Source organism: Pristiophorus japonicus, chromosome 17 (genome assembly GCF_044704955.1).
Source record: "Pristiophorus japonicus isolate sPriJap1 chromosome 17, sPriJap1.hap1, whole genome shotgun sequence".
In the NCBI taxonomy this organism is placed as follows: domain Eukaryota; kingdom Metazoa; phylum Chordata; class Chondrichthyes; family Pristiophoridae; genus Pristiophorus; species Pristiophorus japonicus.
Genome location: NC_091993.1, coordinates 130,164,899 through 130,181,039, shown reverse-complemented (window position 1 = coordinate 130,181,039; position 16,141 = coordinate 130,164,899). Strand labels below are relative to the sequence as shown.

Here is a 16,141-nt window from a genome sequence, read left to right as displayed (position 1 = left end):
TGTGTGTGTGTTTGTGAGTGTTTATGTGTGTGTGAGTGTTTGTGTGTGTGTGTAGGAGTGTGTGAGTGTGTGTGTGTGTGTGTGTGTGTTTGTGTGTGTGTGAGTGTTTATGTGTGTGTGTAGGAGTGTGTGAGTGTGTGTTTGCGAGTGTTTGTGTGTGTGTGACTGTTTGTGTGTGTGAGTGTGTGTGTGTGAGTGTGTGTATATTGTGCCCGAGGGTGAGGATGTTGTTTCCCCGATGTGTCTGTGGAGGGAGAGCTATCAATGATGGAGTGACTCAGGGCCTGCCATTGTCAGTAATGGTGAAAATTGTTTACAATTCGACAGGACCAGAATGTTCCCCTCAGTGGAACTCCATGTTTGAAGCCTTTATTATGACATTCCTGTTGTGACGAATTTTAAAAGGAAAGTTATCGTCTTGCGTAAAAGTGTCTGACAATGACTCGGAATTCCAGGAGGCCAAACCAGGGGCAGGAACAGATTTCGCCACAAATCACACCGTCCCCTCAGTTGCCCCTTAGTACTGACCGAGCCCTTTGCAGAGATAATCTCCAGATCTAATTCATGAAATATCCAAGTTACAAGAAGCACTGAAGCTGTTTGCTGAAATATTCCATGGGTCTGCTTGTTTTCCACAATCTGCTCAAAGGGCAAGTTAGCGAGTTGAGTTACTGGGCTAGAAATTCTGCTGCTGCGCAGCTCCCATTAGTGCCCGGGGGGGGGGGGGGGCGCGGAGGGAGGGGGCTAACAGAACGGTCAGGGGTTAATGCAGAGACTCCCACGAGCCAGTGCTGGTTTGCCACCTGGGCCTCTCGCGGATCGTGATGTCACAAAGTGTGCAGCGCCCCGTTACCGCCCCGGATGTGAAATTGCCCCCCTGCCCCCTGCTGCATGGCCGGGCGTCAACAACGGCAGCAAGAGGAGTTGTGGTCACCTCGGCCGGCTGCTGGGGGAGCGATAGTTAAAGGCAGTTCCATTGCTGCGCGATGTCCCAGCCCTCTGCGCTCTGACAGTGTCAGGGTCTGTAATGACAGTCGCTCAGGTCGCCTGGCAATGCAGACCTGCCGACAGTGGGTTGTGCACCATCGGCCTGTCCCTTTCAGCGAGGGACACAGCCTCTGATACCGGCAGCAATGCTCCACATTGCTCAGCGCCCTGCCACTCCCGCCCCACGCTCGTACTTCAGCGCCCAGAGAGAAGTGGTTAGCGCTCGATTTAGCTTCACTTCCCTCTCGCAGCGCCAAAGAGGAATTTCCTGGCAGGAGACGATGATTATCGCCTGGTATTAATTTACGTCCCGACCAGGACACTGCCAAATTTCTGGCCCACTGACCATCCCCTGGGCTGGGCCCACTGACCATCCCCTGGGCTGAGCCCACTGACCATTCCCTGGGCTGGGCCCACTGACCATCCCCTGGGCTGAGCCCACTGACCATCCCCTGGGCTGGGCCCACTGACCATTCCCTGGGCTGGGCCTACTCACCATCCCCTGGGCTGGGCCCACTGACCATCCCCTGGGCTGAGCACACTGAACATCCCCTGGGCTGAGCACACTGACCATCCCCTGGGCTGAGCCCACTGACCATCCCCTGGGCTGGGCCCACTGACCATCCCCTGGGATGGGCCCACTGACCATCCCCTGGGCTGAGCCCACTGACCATCCCCTGGGCTGGGCCCACTGACCATCCCCTGGGCTGGGCCTACTCACCATCCCCTGGGCTGGGCCCACTGACCATCCCCTGGGCTGAGCACACTGACCATCCCCTGGGCTGAGCCCACTGACCATCCCCTGGGCTGGGCCCACTGACCATCCCCTGGGCTGGGCCCACTGACCATCCCCTGGGCTGGGCCCACTGACCATCCCCTGGGCTGGGCCCACTGACCATCCCCTGGGCTGAGCCCACTGACCATCCCCTGGGCTGGGCCCACTGACCATCCCCTGGGCTGGGCCTACTCACCATTCCCTGGGCTGGACCCACTGACCATCCCCTGGGCTGGGCCCACTGACCATCCCCTGGGCTGGGCCCACTGACCATTCCCTGGGCTGGGCCCACTGACCATCCCCTGGGGTGGGCCCACTGACCATTCTCTGGGCTGGGCCCACTGACCATCCTCTGGGCTGGGCCCACTGACCATCCCCTGGGGTGGGCCCACTGACCATCCTCTGGGCTGGGCCCACACGGAGCGGCCCCTGGGCTGGACCCTGACCAACACCCATGTTTGGGGCAGCCCGACTGTACAAAGGGCCGTAGATGCACGTTGTCTGCCTTATCCAATATGGCGGGTGGTGCATTTCCTGCGCACAAAGCACTCGACGGGCACCATGTTGGATGCTTTGCACCGAGTGGCCTCATAAGAACATAAGAATTAGGAACAGGAGTAGGCCATCTAGCCCCTCGAGCCTGCTCCGCCATTCAACAAGATCATGGCTGATTTGGCCGTGGACTCAGCTCCACTTACCCGCCCGCTCCCCATAACCCTTAATTCCCTTATTGATTAAAAATCTATCCATCTGTGATTTGAATACATTCAATGAGCTAGCCTCAACTGCTTCCTTGGGCAGAGAATTCCACAGATTCACAACCCTCTGGGAGAAGAAATTCCTTCTCAACTCGGTTTTAAATTGGCTCCCCCATATTTTGAGGTTGTGCCCCCTAGTTCTAGTCTCCCCGACCAGTGGAAACAACCTCTCTGCCTCTATCTTGTCTATCCCTTTCATTATTTTAAATGTTTCTATAAGATCACCCCTCATCCTTCTGAACTCCAACGAGTAAAGACCCAGTCTACTCAATCTATCATCATAAGGTAACCCCCTCATCTCCAGAATCAGCCTAGTGAATAGTCTCTGTACCCCCTCCAAAGCTAGTATATCCTTCCTTAAGTAAGGTGGCCAAAACTGCACGCAGTACTCCAGGTGCGGCCTCACCAATACCCTGTACAGTTGCAGCAGGACCTCCCTGCTTTTGTACTCCATCCCTCTCGCAATGAAGGCCAACATTCCATTCGCCTTCCTGATTACCTGCTGCACCTGCAAACTAACTTTTTGGGATTCATGCACAAGTACCCCCAGGTCCCTCTGCACCACAGCATGTTGTAATTTCTTCCCATTTAAATAATATTCCCTTTTACTGTTTTTTTTTCCCCAAGGTGGATGACCTCACACTTTCCGACATTGTATTCCATCTGCCAAACCTTAGCCCATTCGCTTAACCTATCCAAATCTCTTTGCAGCCTCTCTGAGTCCTCTACACAACCCGCTTTCCCACTAATCTTAGTGTCATCTGCAAATTTTGTTGCACTACACTCTGTCCCCTCTTCCAGGTCATCTATGTATATTGTAAACAGTTGTGGTCCCAGCACCGATCCCTGTGGCACACCACTAACCACCGATTTCCAACCCGAAAAGGACCCATTTATCCCGACTCTCTGCTTTCTGTTCGCCAGCCAATTCTCTATCCATGCTAATACATTTCCTCTGACTCCGCGTACCTTTGCCTCGAGTTCACACTGCCCCAACTCAATTATTAGCAATGGCTACAGGGAGGAGGTGGCAGAGAGTGACCGTTCCCAGAGTGACCGTTCCCAGAGTGACCGTTCCCAGAATGATCGTTCCCAGAATGACCATTCCCAGAGTGACCGTTCTCCAGAGTGACCATTCCCCAGAGTGACCATTCCCAGAGTGACCGTTCTCCAGAGTGACCATTCCCCAGTGACTGTTTCCAGAGTGACCATACCCAGGGTGACCATTCCCAGAGTGACCATTCCCAGAGTGACCGTTCTCCAGAGTGACCATTCCCCAGAGTGACCCCAGAGTGACCATTCTCCAGAGTGACCATTCTCCAGAGTGACCATTCCCAGAGTGTCTCCAGAGTGACCATTTCCCAGAGTGACCCTTGCCCAATGACCCGTGCCCAGTGACCATTCCCAGAGTGGCTCCTCACCTTCAGGAGTGGGAATATGAGTATTATTTGGCTTTATTTTCTCTATAACCCTTGGGTTTGAGCTCTGTGTTTGTTACCTGAATATAGGAGACGATTTACGGAAGGTCCTACAATATTTATATAAACGGAATACAACTACTGCCATGAAGCACGAAGTATTCGTGTGCAATTGTCTCCAAATTCGATGCTGAGTTGACGTATTGAAGCCCGTCGATCCAGCAGAGACCAGATTCTGCACCTTGCCCGAAGCTACAGATGGTTTACGATGGATTCTTTCAAGCAGAGAGCTGCAGATTTGTGAGTCCCTCACAGGAGAGGTGCTCAGGTTACTTTTGGAAAAGATTCTAATCTTAATGTCAGCAATCTGAATCTTTTAAAGAGAAAAGCCCACCTGTATTTTTAAGAATCGATCTCCTTCTGATATCTTTTTGAGTTTAGTGTTGAGGTTGCATTAACGTATGAACGGTTTTGACAGAGTAAATAAGGAGGAGCTGTTTCCAGGGGCAGAGGGTCAGTCACCAGAGGGCACAGACTGAAGATCATCGGCAAAACAACCTGAGGGGGAGATGAGAAAAACATATTACGCAGCGAGTTGTTGTGATCGGGAACGTGCTGTCGGAAAGGGGGGTGGGAGCAGATTCAATCGTAACTTTCAGTAAGGAACTGGATAAATACTTGTAGGGAAAAAATTGCAAGGCTGTGGGGAATGAGCGGGGGAGTGGTACTGACTGGATCGCTCTGTCACAGAGCTGGCTCGATGGGCCGAATGGCTTCCTTCTGTGCCCTGAAAGTCTAGAATCGATAATCCTAGTCTACGAAGGGTTTAGCTAACAGGGATTGTGAAGATAAATTTTGCACAGAAAACATATTCTATTGCTTCAATCTTCTCCCCTCTTGATGATGTTGGCTACAAGTGTACACCCACAGACATCTCGAACCTCATGGATTATAACTTACATAAGAACATAAGAAATAGGAGCAGGAGTCGGCCATTCGACCCCTCGAGCCTGCTCCACCATTCAATATCATGGCTGATCTGATCATGGACTCAGCTCCACTTCCCCGCCCGCTCCCCATAACCCTTTATTCCATTATCGCTCAAATATCTGTCTATCTCCGCCTTAAATATATTCAATGACCCAGCCTCCACAGCTCTCTGGGGGCAGAGAATTCCACAGATTCAACACCCTCGGAGAGAAGAAATTTCTCCTCATCTCAGTTTTAAATGGTCAGCCCCTTAGTCTAAGACCATGTCCCCTAGTTTTAGTATCCCCTAAGGTGCAATTTTGGTCTCCTGGGCTAAAAGGCCCCTCATCGTGCCCTTGTCTTCTAACACATGATTACCGTGACTCTGTGAAGTAAACTTCCAGAGGGCATTGAGCTCAAAGTGAGGACAGGCTGAAGAATTGACACTCCTACCTTGTAACCCACACTCTGTGCTTGGAACGTCATGCCTGTGAATTGGCCATTATATATAGAACCAATGTGCTGGGAGTGATCCTTTTATACCAAGACACTGGGGCAATTTATCCAGCGCGATCCTTGCTAACATCCATTGCCCCCAACACTCAGCATTATTTTAAATCTTGTGCTTGGGATGTCTGCGCTGCTGCTAAGTATTTGTTTCTCATGCCACAGTCTGGGACTGGAGGCCAGAGAAGGGTGGAGAGACGGAGGGGAGGTCAGTCCTTGAAGGAATCAGTTGGCTTTTCATTTCTTGGTCAATTTGACAACTTGCCATGACAGGTGGGATTGGAACCACCAACCTTTGGCTGGTTAGTCTAGTACCATGGCCACTAGCCGACTCTACTTTCTCTCAAAATACCCATCGGTGCTCACAGGTCCCTCCACTGCCATGCCCAACCTCCCTCTGTCACCTCCTCCAGCCCAGCATCCCAGAATGCACAATCTGCTCCTCCAACTCTGCTGAATGGGTCACGCTCATCCCCCCAGTTCCACCATCATCGGAAGGACCCTTCACCCAATGTGGGGCCACACCCAGGAGCTCTCTGTGTCCTTGGCACACCTTCAAATCCTACTCATGGCTTGTTTCCTCACCCCGCCTTTCCCTGACCTTTCTCCAAACTCCTGCTTGGTGTTTGAATGGATCGGGACTTCGCAGTCTCTCCAAGCTGCTATTGAAGAGTTTATGGTTGTTTTTCCAGTATTCGTTTTGCGATCTCTGTTCAAAGTGCAAGGTGAATTACCTGAATGTGATTCGGCTGCATGGGTTCAGTCACATCACTGCAGAGGATGTTAGAAGGAGATCCGGAGAACCTCATTGTTTTGAATATAAAGTAAGTTAATCTGCCCTGAAGGGGTTTCCTTCAAGTCTATGTGTAAGTTGCAGCTCGTGAAAAGGTTAAAGTGTAACTAACTCTTGCAGCTTAGGGAGCAGTGCGTTCGAGATTTCTCTCTTTCTTTCTTTCTATCTATACTAAAAGGATTAGCTGGACTAGACCAGCTGGTTTATCACGCCTGTCCCACACTCCTAACGCCGACAGCATTGTGACGAGACACCCCCCACCCCTCACAGGTATGTAATCTGGGGCAGGAAAAAGAAAATCAGAAAAACACAGGCCAATAAAAGAAACAAACTCTGTACAATTCCTCTCCTACCTCGCCTCAGCCAATGGAAAGCAGTCTGGGAGATACTATCGACCGTGTGTTCTCTACAAAGACACCCGCCTTCTCGATGATGCCATCTCAGCCCAGTCAGTAACTGATCGAGCTCCCACTGCACCAGCCAGCAACGCATCCCACAGCTCACTGCTATCTGGGAAACGAAGCCCTGTCTGTTCCTGCTTTTGCAGAGTTTAATGCAATGCAGTCATTTCATCGTTGGATGTGCCTCTACCAGGTCATCTCAAAGTTTAAAGTAAATAGGCCGAGCTGTTTAAGTCTTTCGGAGTAACTAAGGTTCTTTAAGCTCGGAATCATTCCTCCGCCCTCCTCAACGTTTCCCACCCATCTATCTGTTAGCCCACCCATATAAACACCGACCAATCATAGTCAGCCCAATTTTCGGCCTCTTCATTCACCAGCCGCCGATTGTATGTCCACTCCTTTAATGGCCGATAAATCATTGGCTGGCAAGTGAGGAAGTGTAAGATCCCAGCCATGCTTCAATGCACATGAACACGTGGATACACAAGGGCATGTGTGTACACATGACCATGCACAGACTCCACAAAGATACACGTATGTACAGATTGGCACAACTACCCAGCCGAGCACAAAACTTAAAGATAAATCTTTAATTGTAACTTGCTGAATGTTAGCTGGTCGGAATCTGGATAGAGAAACACGTGTTTGTGAAAACAAACCTTGGCTACTACGGGAACCAACACTATGGGGACAATGCGGGAAGCTAGGGTTGAGGTCGAAGATCAGACATGATGTTATTGAATGGTGGAGCAGGCTCGAGGGGCTGAATGGCCCACTCCTGCTCCATATTTAATCCTGATATTTTATTATTTTATTTCCTACAGTACAACAGTGACTACACTCTAAACGTATTCAATGGCTGTAAAGCGATTTGGGACATTCGGTGGTCGTGAAAGGCGCTATATAAGTCCTAGTTTTTCTTTATTTTATTGTGCGGTGCTGCAAACAGGGAAGGGTTTCCTGTCAACTTGCACTTATAAAGATCACATTCTGCACTTAATTAAAATGCTGATATATCCTCATCACAGAGATTCTTCACCCGAGAAAGATTTATTAATTCTTCTGCCCCAAGGCTGAGAGCTGTAACTGCTCTCCATAACTTGCAATATCAAGGTCGCTCCATGCCTAACCTGTAGTCTGCCAGCCTGCCACATTCGATTACCTTCAGGTGCCTGGCTGTACACGGTCCATGGACTATTGCCACTCATTGTAGACGCATGTTGTGAGACCCAGCCGATGGGTCTCCTGACCAGTGCAGAGGTCAGTGTAATAGGAGGCTGTCGACCCAATCCTGGTATTCAGGTAGTTCAGCGGATGAGAGTGGATTCAAATGTACCGCCATTCTCCTAAACGAGGCAGGGGGGAAGATCCAAAAACACCAAAACCACCGGCACCAACACCAACACCAAAACCAACACCAAAACCAAAACCAACACCAACAAGACCAACACCAAAACCAACACCAACAAGACCAACACCAAAACCACCACCAACAAGACGAACACCAACACCAACACCACCAAGACCAACACCAACACCAACACCAACAACACCAACAACACCAACACCAACACCACCAACAGCAACACCAAAACCAACACCAACAAGGCCAACACCAAAACCACCACCAACAAGACTAACACCAACACCACCAAGACCAACACCAACAACACCAACACCAATAAGACCAACACCAACACCAACACCACCAACACCAACACCAAAACCAACACCAACACTAACACCAACAACAGCAACACCAATTACACCAACACCACCAACAACAGGAACACCACCAACAACAAAAGTAACATCAACACCAACACCATTAACACCAACACCACCAAAACCAACACCAACACCAACACCAACACCACCGACAAAAACAACAACACCAACAACAACAATAACAACACCAACAACAACACCAACAACACCAACACTGACAACACCAACACCAAAAATACCAACACCAACACCAACAACAACAACACCAACAACAACAATAACAACACCAACAAAAACACCAACAACACCAACACCAACACCAACATCGCTGAACTCCCTCAAGAGCAAGAACGTCCTTCCTCAGATTAGAAGACCAAAACTGAACACAATATTCCAGGTGAGGCCTCACCAAGGCCCTGTACAACTGCAGTAAGACCTCCCTGCTCCTATACTCAAATCCACTAGCTTTGAAGGCCAACATACCATTTGCCTTCTTCACTGCCTGCTGTACCTGCATGCCAACTTTCAATGACTGATGAACCATGACACCCAGGTCTCGTTGCACCTCCTCTTTTCCTAATCTGCCACCATTCAGATAATATTCTGTCTTCGCATTTTTGCCTCCAAAGTGGATAACCTCACATTTATCCACATTATACTACATCTGCCATGCATTTGTCCACTCACCTAACCTGTCTAAGTCGCCACTCACCCTAACCCTCCCACTCACAGCTCAAAACACCACCCAGTTTAGTGTCATCTGCAAATTTGGAGATATTACACTCAATTCCTTCATCCAAATCATTGGTGTATATTGTAAATAGCTGGGGTCCCAGCACTGAGCCCTGCAGCACACCACTAGTCACTGCCTGCCATTCTGAAAAGGACCCGTTTATCCCGACTCTCTACTTCCTGTCTGCCAACCAGTTCTCTATCCACGTCAGTATATTACCCCTAATACCATGTGCTTTGATTTTGCACACCAATCTCTTGTGTGGGACCTTGTCAAAAGCCTTTTGAAAGTCCAATTACACCACATCCACTGGTTCTCCCCTGTCTACTCTACTAGTTACATCCTCAAAAAATTCCAGAAGATTTGTCAAGCATGATTTCCCCTTCATAAATCCATGCTGACTTGGACCGATCCTGTCACTGCTTTCCAAATGCGCTGCTATTTCATCCTTAATAATTGATTCCAACATTTTCCCCACTGCTGATGTCAGGCTAACCAGTCTATATTTACCCGCGCTCTCTCTCTACCTCCCTTTTTAAAAAGTGGTGTTACATTAGCTACCTTCCAGCCCATAGGAACTGATCCAGAGTTGATAGACTGTTGGAAAATGATCACCAATGCATCCATTATTTCTAGTGCCACTTCCTTAAGTACTCTGGGATGCAGACTATCAGGCCCCGGAGATTTATCGGCCTTCAATCCCATCAATTTCCCTAACACAATTTCCCGCCTAATAAGGATATCCTTCAGTTCCTCCTTCTCACTAGACCCTCGGTCCCCTAGTACTTCCAGAAGGTTATTTGTGTCTTCCTTCGTGAAGACAGAACCAAAGTATTTGTTCAACTGGTCTGCCATTTCTTTGTTCCCCATTATAAATTCACCTGAATCCGACTGCAAGGGACCTACATTTGTCTTCACTAATTTTTTTCTCTTCACGTATGTATAAAAGCTTTTGCAGTCAGTTTTTATGTTCCCGGCAAGCTTCTTCTCGTACTCTATTTCCCCCTTTTAATTAAACCCTTTGTCCTCTCTGCTGAATTCTAAATTTCTCCCAGTCCTCAGGTTTGCTGCTTTTTCTGGCTAATTTATATGCCTCTTCTTTGGATTTAACACTATCCCTAATTTCCCTTGTTAGCCACGGTTGAGCCACCTTCCCCGTTTTATTTTTACTCCAGGCAGGGATGTACAATTGCTGAAGTTCATTCATGTGATCTTTAAATGTTTGCCATTGCCTATCCACTGTCAACCCTTTAAGTATCATTTGCCAGTTTATTCTAGCCAATTCACGCCTTAAACCATCGAAGTTACCTTTCCTTAACTTCAGGACCCTAGTTTCTGAATTAACTGTGTCACTCTCCATCTTAATAATGAATTCTACCATATTATGGTCACTCTTCCCCAAGGGCCTCGCACAACAAGATTGCTAATTACTCCTTTCTCATTACACATCACCTAGTCTAGGATGGCCAGCTCCCCAGATGGTTCCTCAACATATTGGTCCAGAAAACCATCCCTAATACACTCCAGGAAATCCTCCTCCACCGCATTGCTAACAGTTTAGTTAGCCCAATCAATATGTAGATTAAGTCACCCATGATAACTGCTGTACCTTTATTGCATACATTCCTAATTTCTTGTTTAATGCTGTCCCCAACCTCACTACTACTGTTTGGTGGCCTGTACACAACTCCCACTCGCGTTTTCTGCCCCTTGGTATTCCGTAGCTCCACCCATACCGATTCCACATCATCCAGGCTGATTTCCTTTCTTATTATTGCATTAATTTCCTCTTTAACCAGAAATGCCACCCCGCCTCCTTTTCCTTTCTGTCTATCCTTCCTAAATGTTGAATACCCCTGGATGGTGAGTTCCCAGCCTTGGTCAACCTGGAGCCATGTTTCCGTGATACCAATTACATCATATCCGTTAACTGCTATCTGCGCAGTTAATTCATCCACCTTATTCCTAATACTCCTCGCATTGAGGCACAGAGCCTTCAGGCTTGTCTTTCTAACACACTTTGCCCCTTTAAAATTTTGGTGCAATGTGGCCCTGTTTGCTTTTTGCCTTAGGTTTCTCTGCCCTTCACTTTTACTTTTCTTCTTTCTATCTTTTGCTTCTGCTCCCATTCCACTTCCCTCTGTCTCCCTGCATAGGTTCCCATCCCCCTACCATATTAGTTTAACTCCTCCCCAACAGCACGAACAAACACTATCCCTAGGACATTGGTTCCGATCCTGCCCAGGTGCAGACTGTCCGGTTTGTACTGGTCCCACCTCCCCCAGAACTGGTTCCAATGTCCAAGGAATTTGAATCCCTCCCTTCTGCACTACTCCTCAAGCCACGTATTCATCTGAGCTATCCTGCGATTCCTACTCTGACTAGCACGTGGCACTGGTAGAAATCCTGAGATTACTACTTTTGAGGTCCTACTTTTTAATTTAGCTCCTAGCTCCCTAAATTCATCTCGTTGGACCACATCCTGTGTTTTACCTATATCGTTGGTACCTATAACACCAACACCAACAACACCAACAAAACCAATAACACCAACACCAACACAAACAACACCAACACCACCAACAAAACCAATAACACCAAGTACAACACCAACACCAACAAAACCAATAACACCAAGTACAACACCAACACCAACAACACCAACACCAAAACCAACAACAACACCAATGACACCAACACCACCAACAACAACACCAACAACACCAACAACAACACCAATAACATCAACAACACCAACACCACCAACACCAACAGCAACACCAACAACACCAACTACACCAACACCAACAACACCAACAATACCAACACCAACAACACCAACAGCATCAACACAAACACCAACGACATCAACAGCAACACCAACAACACCAACAATACCAAAACCAACAAAACCACCAACAACAACACCAACAACACCAACAACAACACCAACAACACTGACACTAACAGCACCAACAACAACACCAACAACACCAACAACATCACCAACACCAACAACATGAAGAACAACACCAACAAAACCAACACCAACAACAAGACCAACAACAACATCAACAACACCAACACCAATACCAAAACCAACAACAACAACACCAACATCACCAACACCAACAACACCAACAACATCAACAAAACCAATTACTCCAACACCAACACCAACAACACCAACACACCAACAAAAACACCAACAACAACACCAACACCAATAATATCAACACCAACAACACTAACAAAACCAACAACACCAAGAACAACAACACCAACAACAACACCAACAACACCAACACCAACAACACCGACACCAACATCAACAACACCAACAATGCCAACACCAACACCAACAAAAACACCAACAACAAAACAAACAACACCAACAACACAAACACCAACACCAGCAACACCAACACCAACAACACCAACACCAACAACACCAGCAACACCAGCAACATCAACAACACTAACACCAACACCAACAATACCAACACCAACAACACCAACACCAACACCAACACCTACAACACCAACAATACCAACACCAACAACACCAACACCAACTACACCAACAACACCAACACCAACAATGCCAACACCAACAAAACCAACAACACCAACACCAACAACACCATCACCAACAACACCAACACCAACAACACCAACACCAACAACAACACCAACAATACCAACACCAACACCAACAACACCAACACCAACACCAACAACACCAACAACAACAACACCAACACCAACAACACCAACACCAACAATACCATCACCAGCAACACCAACACCAACAACACCAACACCAACAACAACACCAACAACACCAACACCAACAACACCAGCAACACCAACAACACCAACACCAACAACACCAACACCACCAACACCAACAACACCAACACCAACACCAACAACACCAGCAACACCAACACCAACAACACCAACACCACCAACACCAACAACACCAACACCAACAACAACACCAACAACACCAACACCAACAACACCAACACCAACAACACCAACACCAACAACACCAACACCACCAACACCAACACCAACAACACCAGCAACACCAGCAACACCAACACCAACAACACCAACACCACCAACACCAACAACACCAACACCAACACCAACAATACGAACACCAACAACAACACCAACACCAACAACACCAACACCAACAACAACACCAACAACACCAACACCAACAACACCAACACCAACAACACCAACACCAACAACACCAACACCAACAACACCAGCAACACCAACAACACCAACACCACCAACACCAACAACACCAACACCAACACCAACAATACGAACACCAACAACAACAACACCAACAACAACATGAACACCAACACCAAAAACACCAACACCAAAAACACCAACACCAACACCAACAATACGAACACCAACAACAACAACACCAACAACAACATGAACACCAACACCAAAAACACCAACACCAAAAACACCAACACCAACACCAACACCAACAACACCAACAACAACACTAACAACACCAACACCAACAACACCAACACCAACAACACCAACAACACCAACACCAACAACACCACCAACACCAACAACACCAACACCAACACCAACAACACCAACACCGCCAACACCAACAACACCAACACCAACAACACCAACACCAACAACACCAACAACACCAACACCAACAACACCAACACCAACAACAACACCAACAACACCAACACCAACAACACCAGCAACACCAACAACACCAACACCAACAACACCAACACCACCAACACCAACAACACCAACACCAACACCAACAACACCAGCAACACCAGCAACATCAACATCACCAGCAACACCAACAATACCAACACCAACACCAACAACACCAACACCAACACCAACAACACCAACAACACCAACACCAACAACACCAACACCAACAACACCAACACCAACAACACCATCACCAACACCAACAACACCAACACCAACACCAACACCAACAACACCAACACCAACACCAACAACACCAGCAACACCAGCAACATCAACATCACCAGCAACACCAACAACACCAACACCAACAACACCAACACCACCAACACCAACAACACCAACACCAACACCAACAACACCAGCAACACCAACACCAACACCAACAACACCAACACCACCAACACCAACAACACCAACACCAACAACAACACCAACAACACCAACACCAACAACACCAACACCAACAACACCAACACCAACAACACCAACACCACCAACACCAACACCAACAACACCAGCAACACCAGCAACACCAACAACACCAACACCAACAACACCAACACCAACACCAACACCAACAATACGAACACCAACAACAACACCAACAACACCAACACCAACAACACCAACACCAACAACACCAACACCAACAACACCAACACCAACACCAACAATACGAACACCAACAACAACAACACCAACAACAACATGAACACCAACACCAAAAACACCAACACCAAAAACACCAACACCAACACCGACAACAGCAACACCAACAACAACACCAACAACAACAATAACAACACCAACAACAACAACACCAACAACACCAGCAACACCAACAACACCAACACCAACACCAACAACACCAATACCAACAACACCAACAACAACACTAACAACACCAACACCAACAACACCAACACCAACAACACCAACACCAACAACACCACCAACACCAACAACACCAACACCAACACCAACAACACCAACACCACCAACACCAACAACACCAACACCAACAACACCAACACCAACAACACCAACAACACCAACACCAACAACACCAACACCAACAACACCACCAAAACCAACAACACCAACACCAACACCAACAATACGAACACCAACAACAACACCAACAACAACAACACCAACAACAACATGAACACCAACACCAAAAACACCAACACCAAAAACACCAACACCAACACCGACAACAGCAACACCAACAACAACACCAACAACAACAATAACAACACCAACAACAACAACACCAACAACACCAGCAACACCAACAACACCAACACCAACACCAACAACACCAGCAACACCAACAACACCAACACCAACAACACCAGCAACACCAACAACACCAACACCAACACCAACAACACCAACAACACCAACAACAACAACAACACCAGCAACACCAACACCAACAACACCAACAACACCAACAACAACAACAACAGCAGCAACACCAATGGTGTGATGAAGAATCCCAATGGCATGTTTAGTAGGAATGGAGAGTTGACGCTGTGGAGGTGTAGAACTGGAGGGGATTAAACAACAGGATATTTTACCCCTTCGTTAGGGATGGGTTTATGTCCGGTTTAGGTGACAGCCTGTGCTGAGTGGTAACTCTCTCACCTCTGAATCAGTAAGACATGAGTTCAGTTCCCACTCCAGAGACTTGAGAACACTTCAATACTGTTCCAAGGAGCTCGGCACTGTGAAAGGTGCCATCTGTCAGACCCTAGCTACCCTCTCAGGTTCATGTAATAGATTCCAGGGTCATTAATCGAAGAAGAGCAGGCAGTTCCTTTTAGTGTCCTGGATAATATTGATCAGCATGTATTTATATACAATTTATAAACCTATCAGCAATGTTGCCTTTTATCCACACAGCGTTTCAGTGATCCCACACAGCTGATGAGGCGGCTTTTAAATTTTTTTAAATGCGCAGGCGTGGAATTTTGAATGGACGCAGCTGGTTAAAGGGGTCAAGCAGTCCAATAGAATTACAGGGATCATTGGACATAAATAGTAAAATAGTGAAAGGGTAGTCAAAGTAAAATGGGGCTGATTAGGGACCAACAAGGTGATATCCTTGTTGATACAGAGGGTATGACTGAGGAACTGAATGAGTACTTTACATCTGAATTCACTGGGGAAGAGGGCTCTGCCAATGTAACAGTAAAGGAGGAGGCAGTAGCAATATTAGATAGGATAAAAATAGATAAACAGGAAATACTTAAAATGTTGG

The 16,141-nt window shown here is 47.5% G+C and overlaps 2 protein-coding genes across 2 annotated transcripts in view; both read left to right on the top strand.

Moving 5' to 3' along the window:
* LOC139228047 (putative uncharacterized protein DDB_G0286901) overlaps positions 1-13,668 on the top strand; it is a gene marked incomplete at its 3' end in the record, with an annotated part of 21,656 nt that extends 7,988 nt beyond the window's left edge. The window contains exons 2-5 of the mRNA XM_070859194.1: positions 4,148-4,238; positions 6,134-6,238; positions 7,968-8,415; positions 12,095-13,668. Coding sequence (XP_070715295.1) covers positions 4,148-4,238; positions 6,134-6,238; positions 7,968-8,415; positions 12,095-13,668 — 2,218 coding nt within the window. The remainder of the gene's footprint in view (positions 1-4,147; positions 4,239-6,133; positions 6,239-7,967; positions 8,416-12,094) is intronic.
* A 312-nt stretch (positions 13,669-13,980) lies between these two features.
* LOC139228319 (GATA zinc finger domain-containing protein 14-like) lies at positions 13,981-15,132 on the top strand (the record flags this gene model as incomplete). The annotated part of the gene is made up of 1 exon (XM_070859502.1): positions 13,981-15,132. A coding segment is annotated over one exon (1,152 nt), but the record flags the coding sequence as incomplete, so codon positions are not given.
* Positions 15,133-16,141: the final 1,009 nt, after the last annotated feature.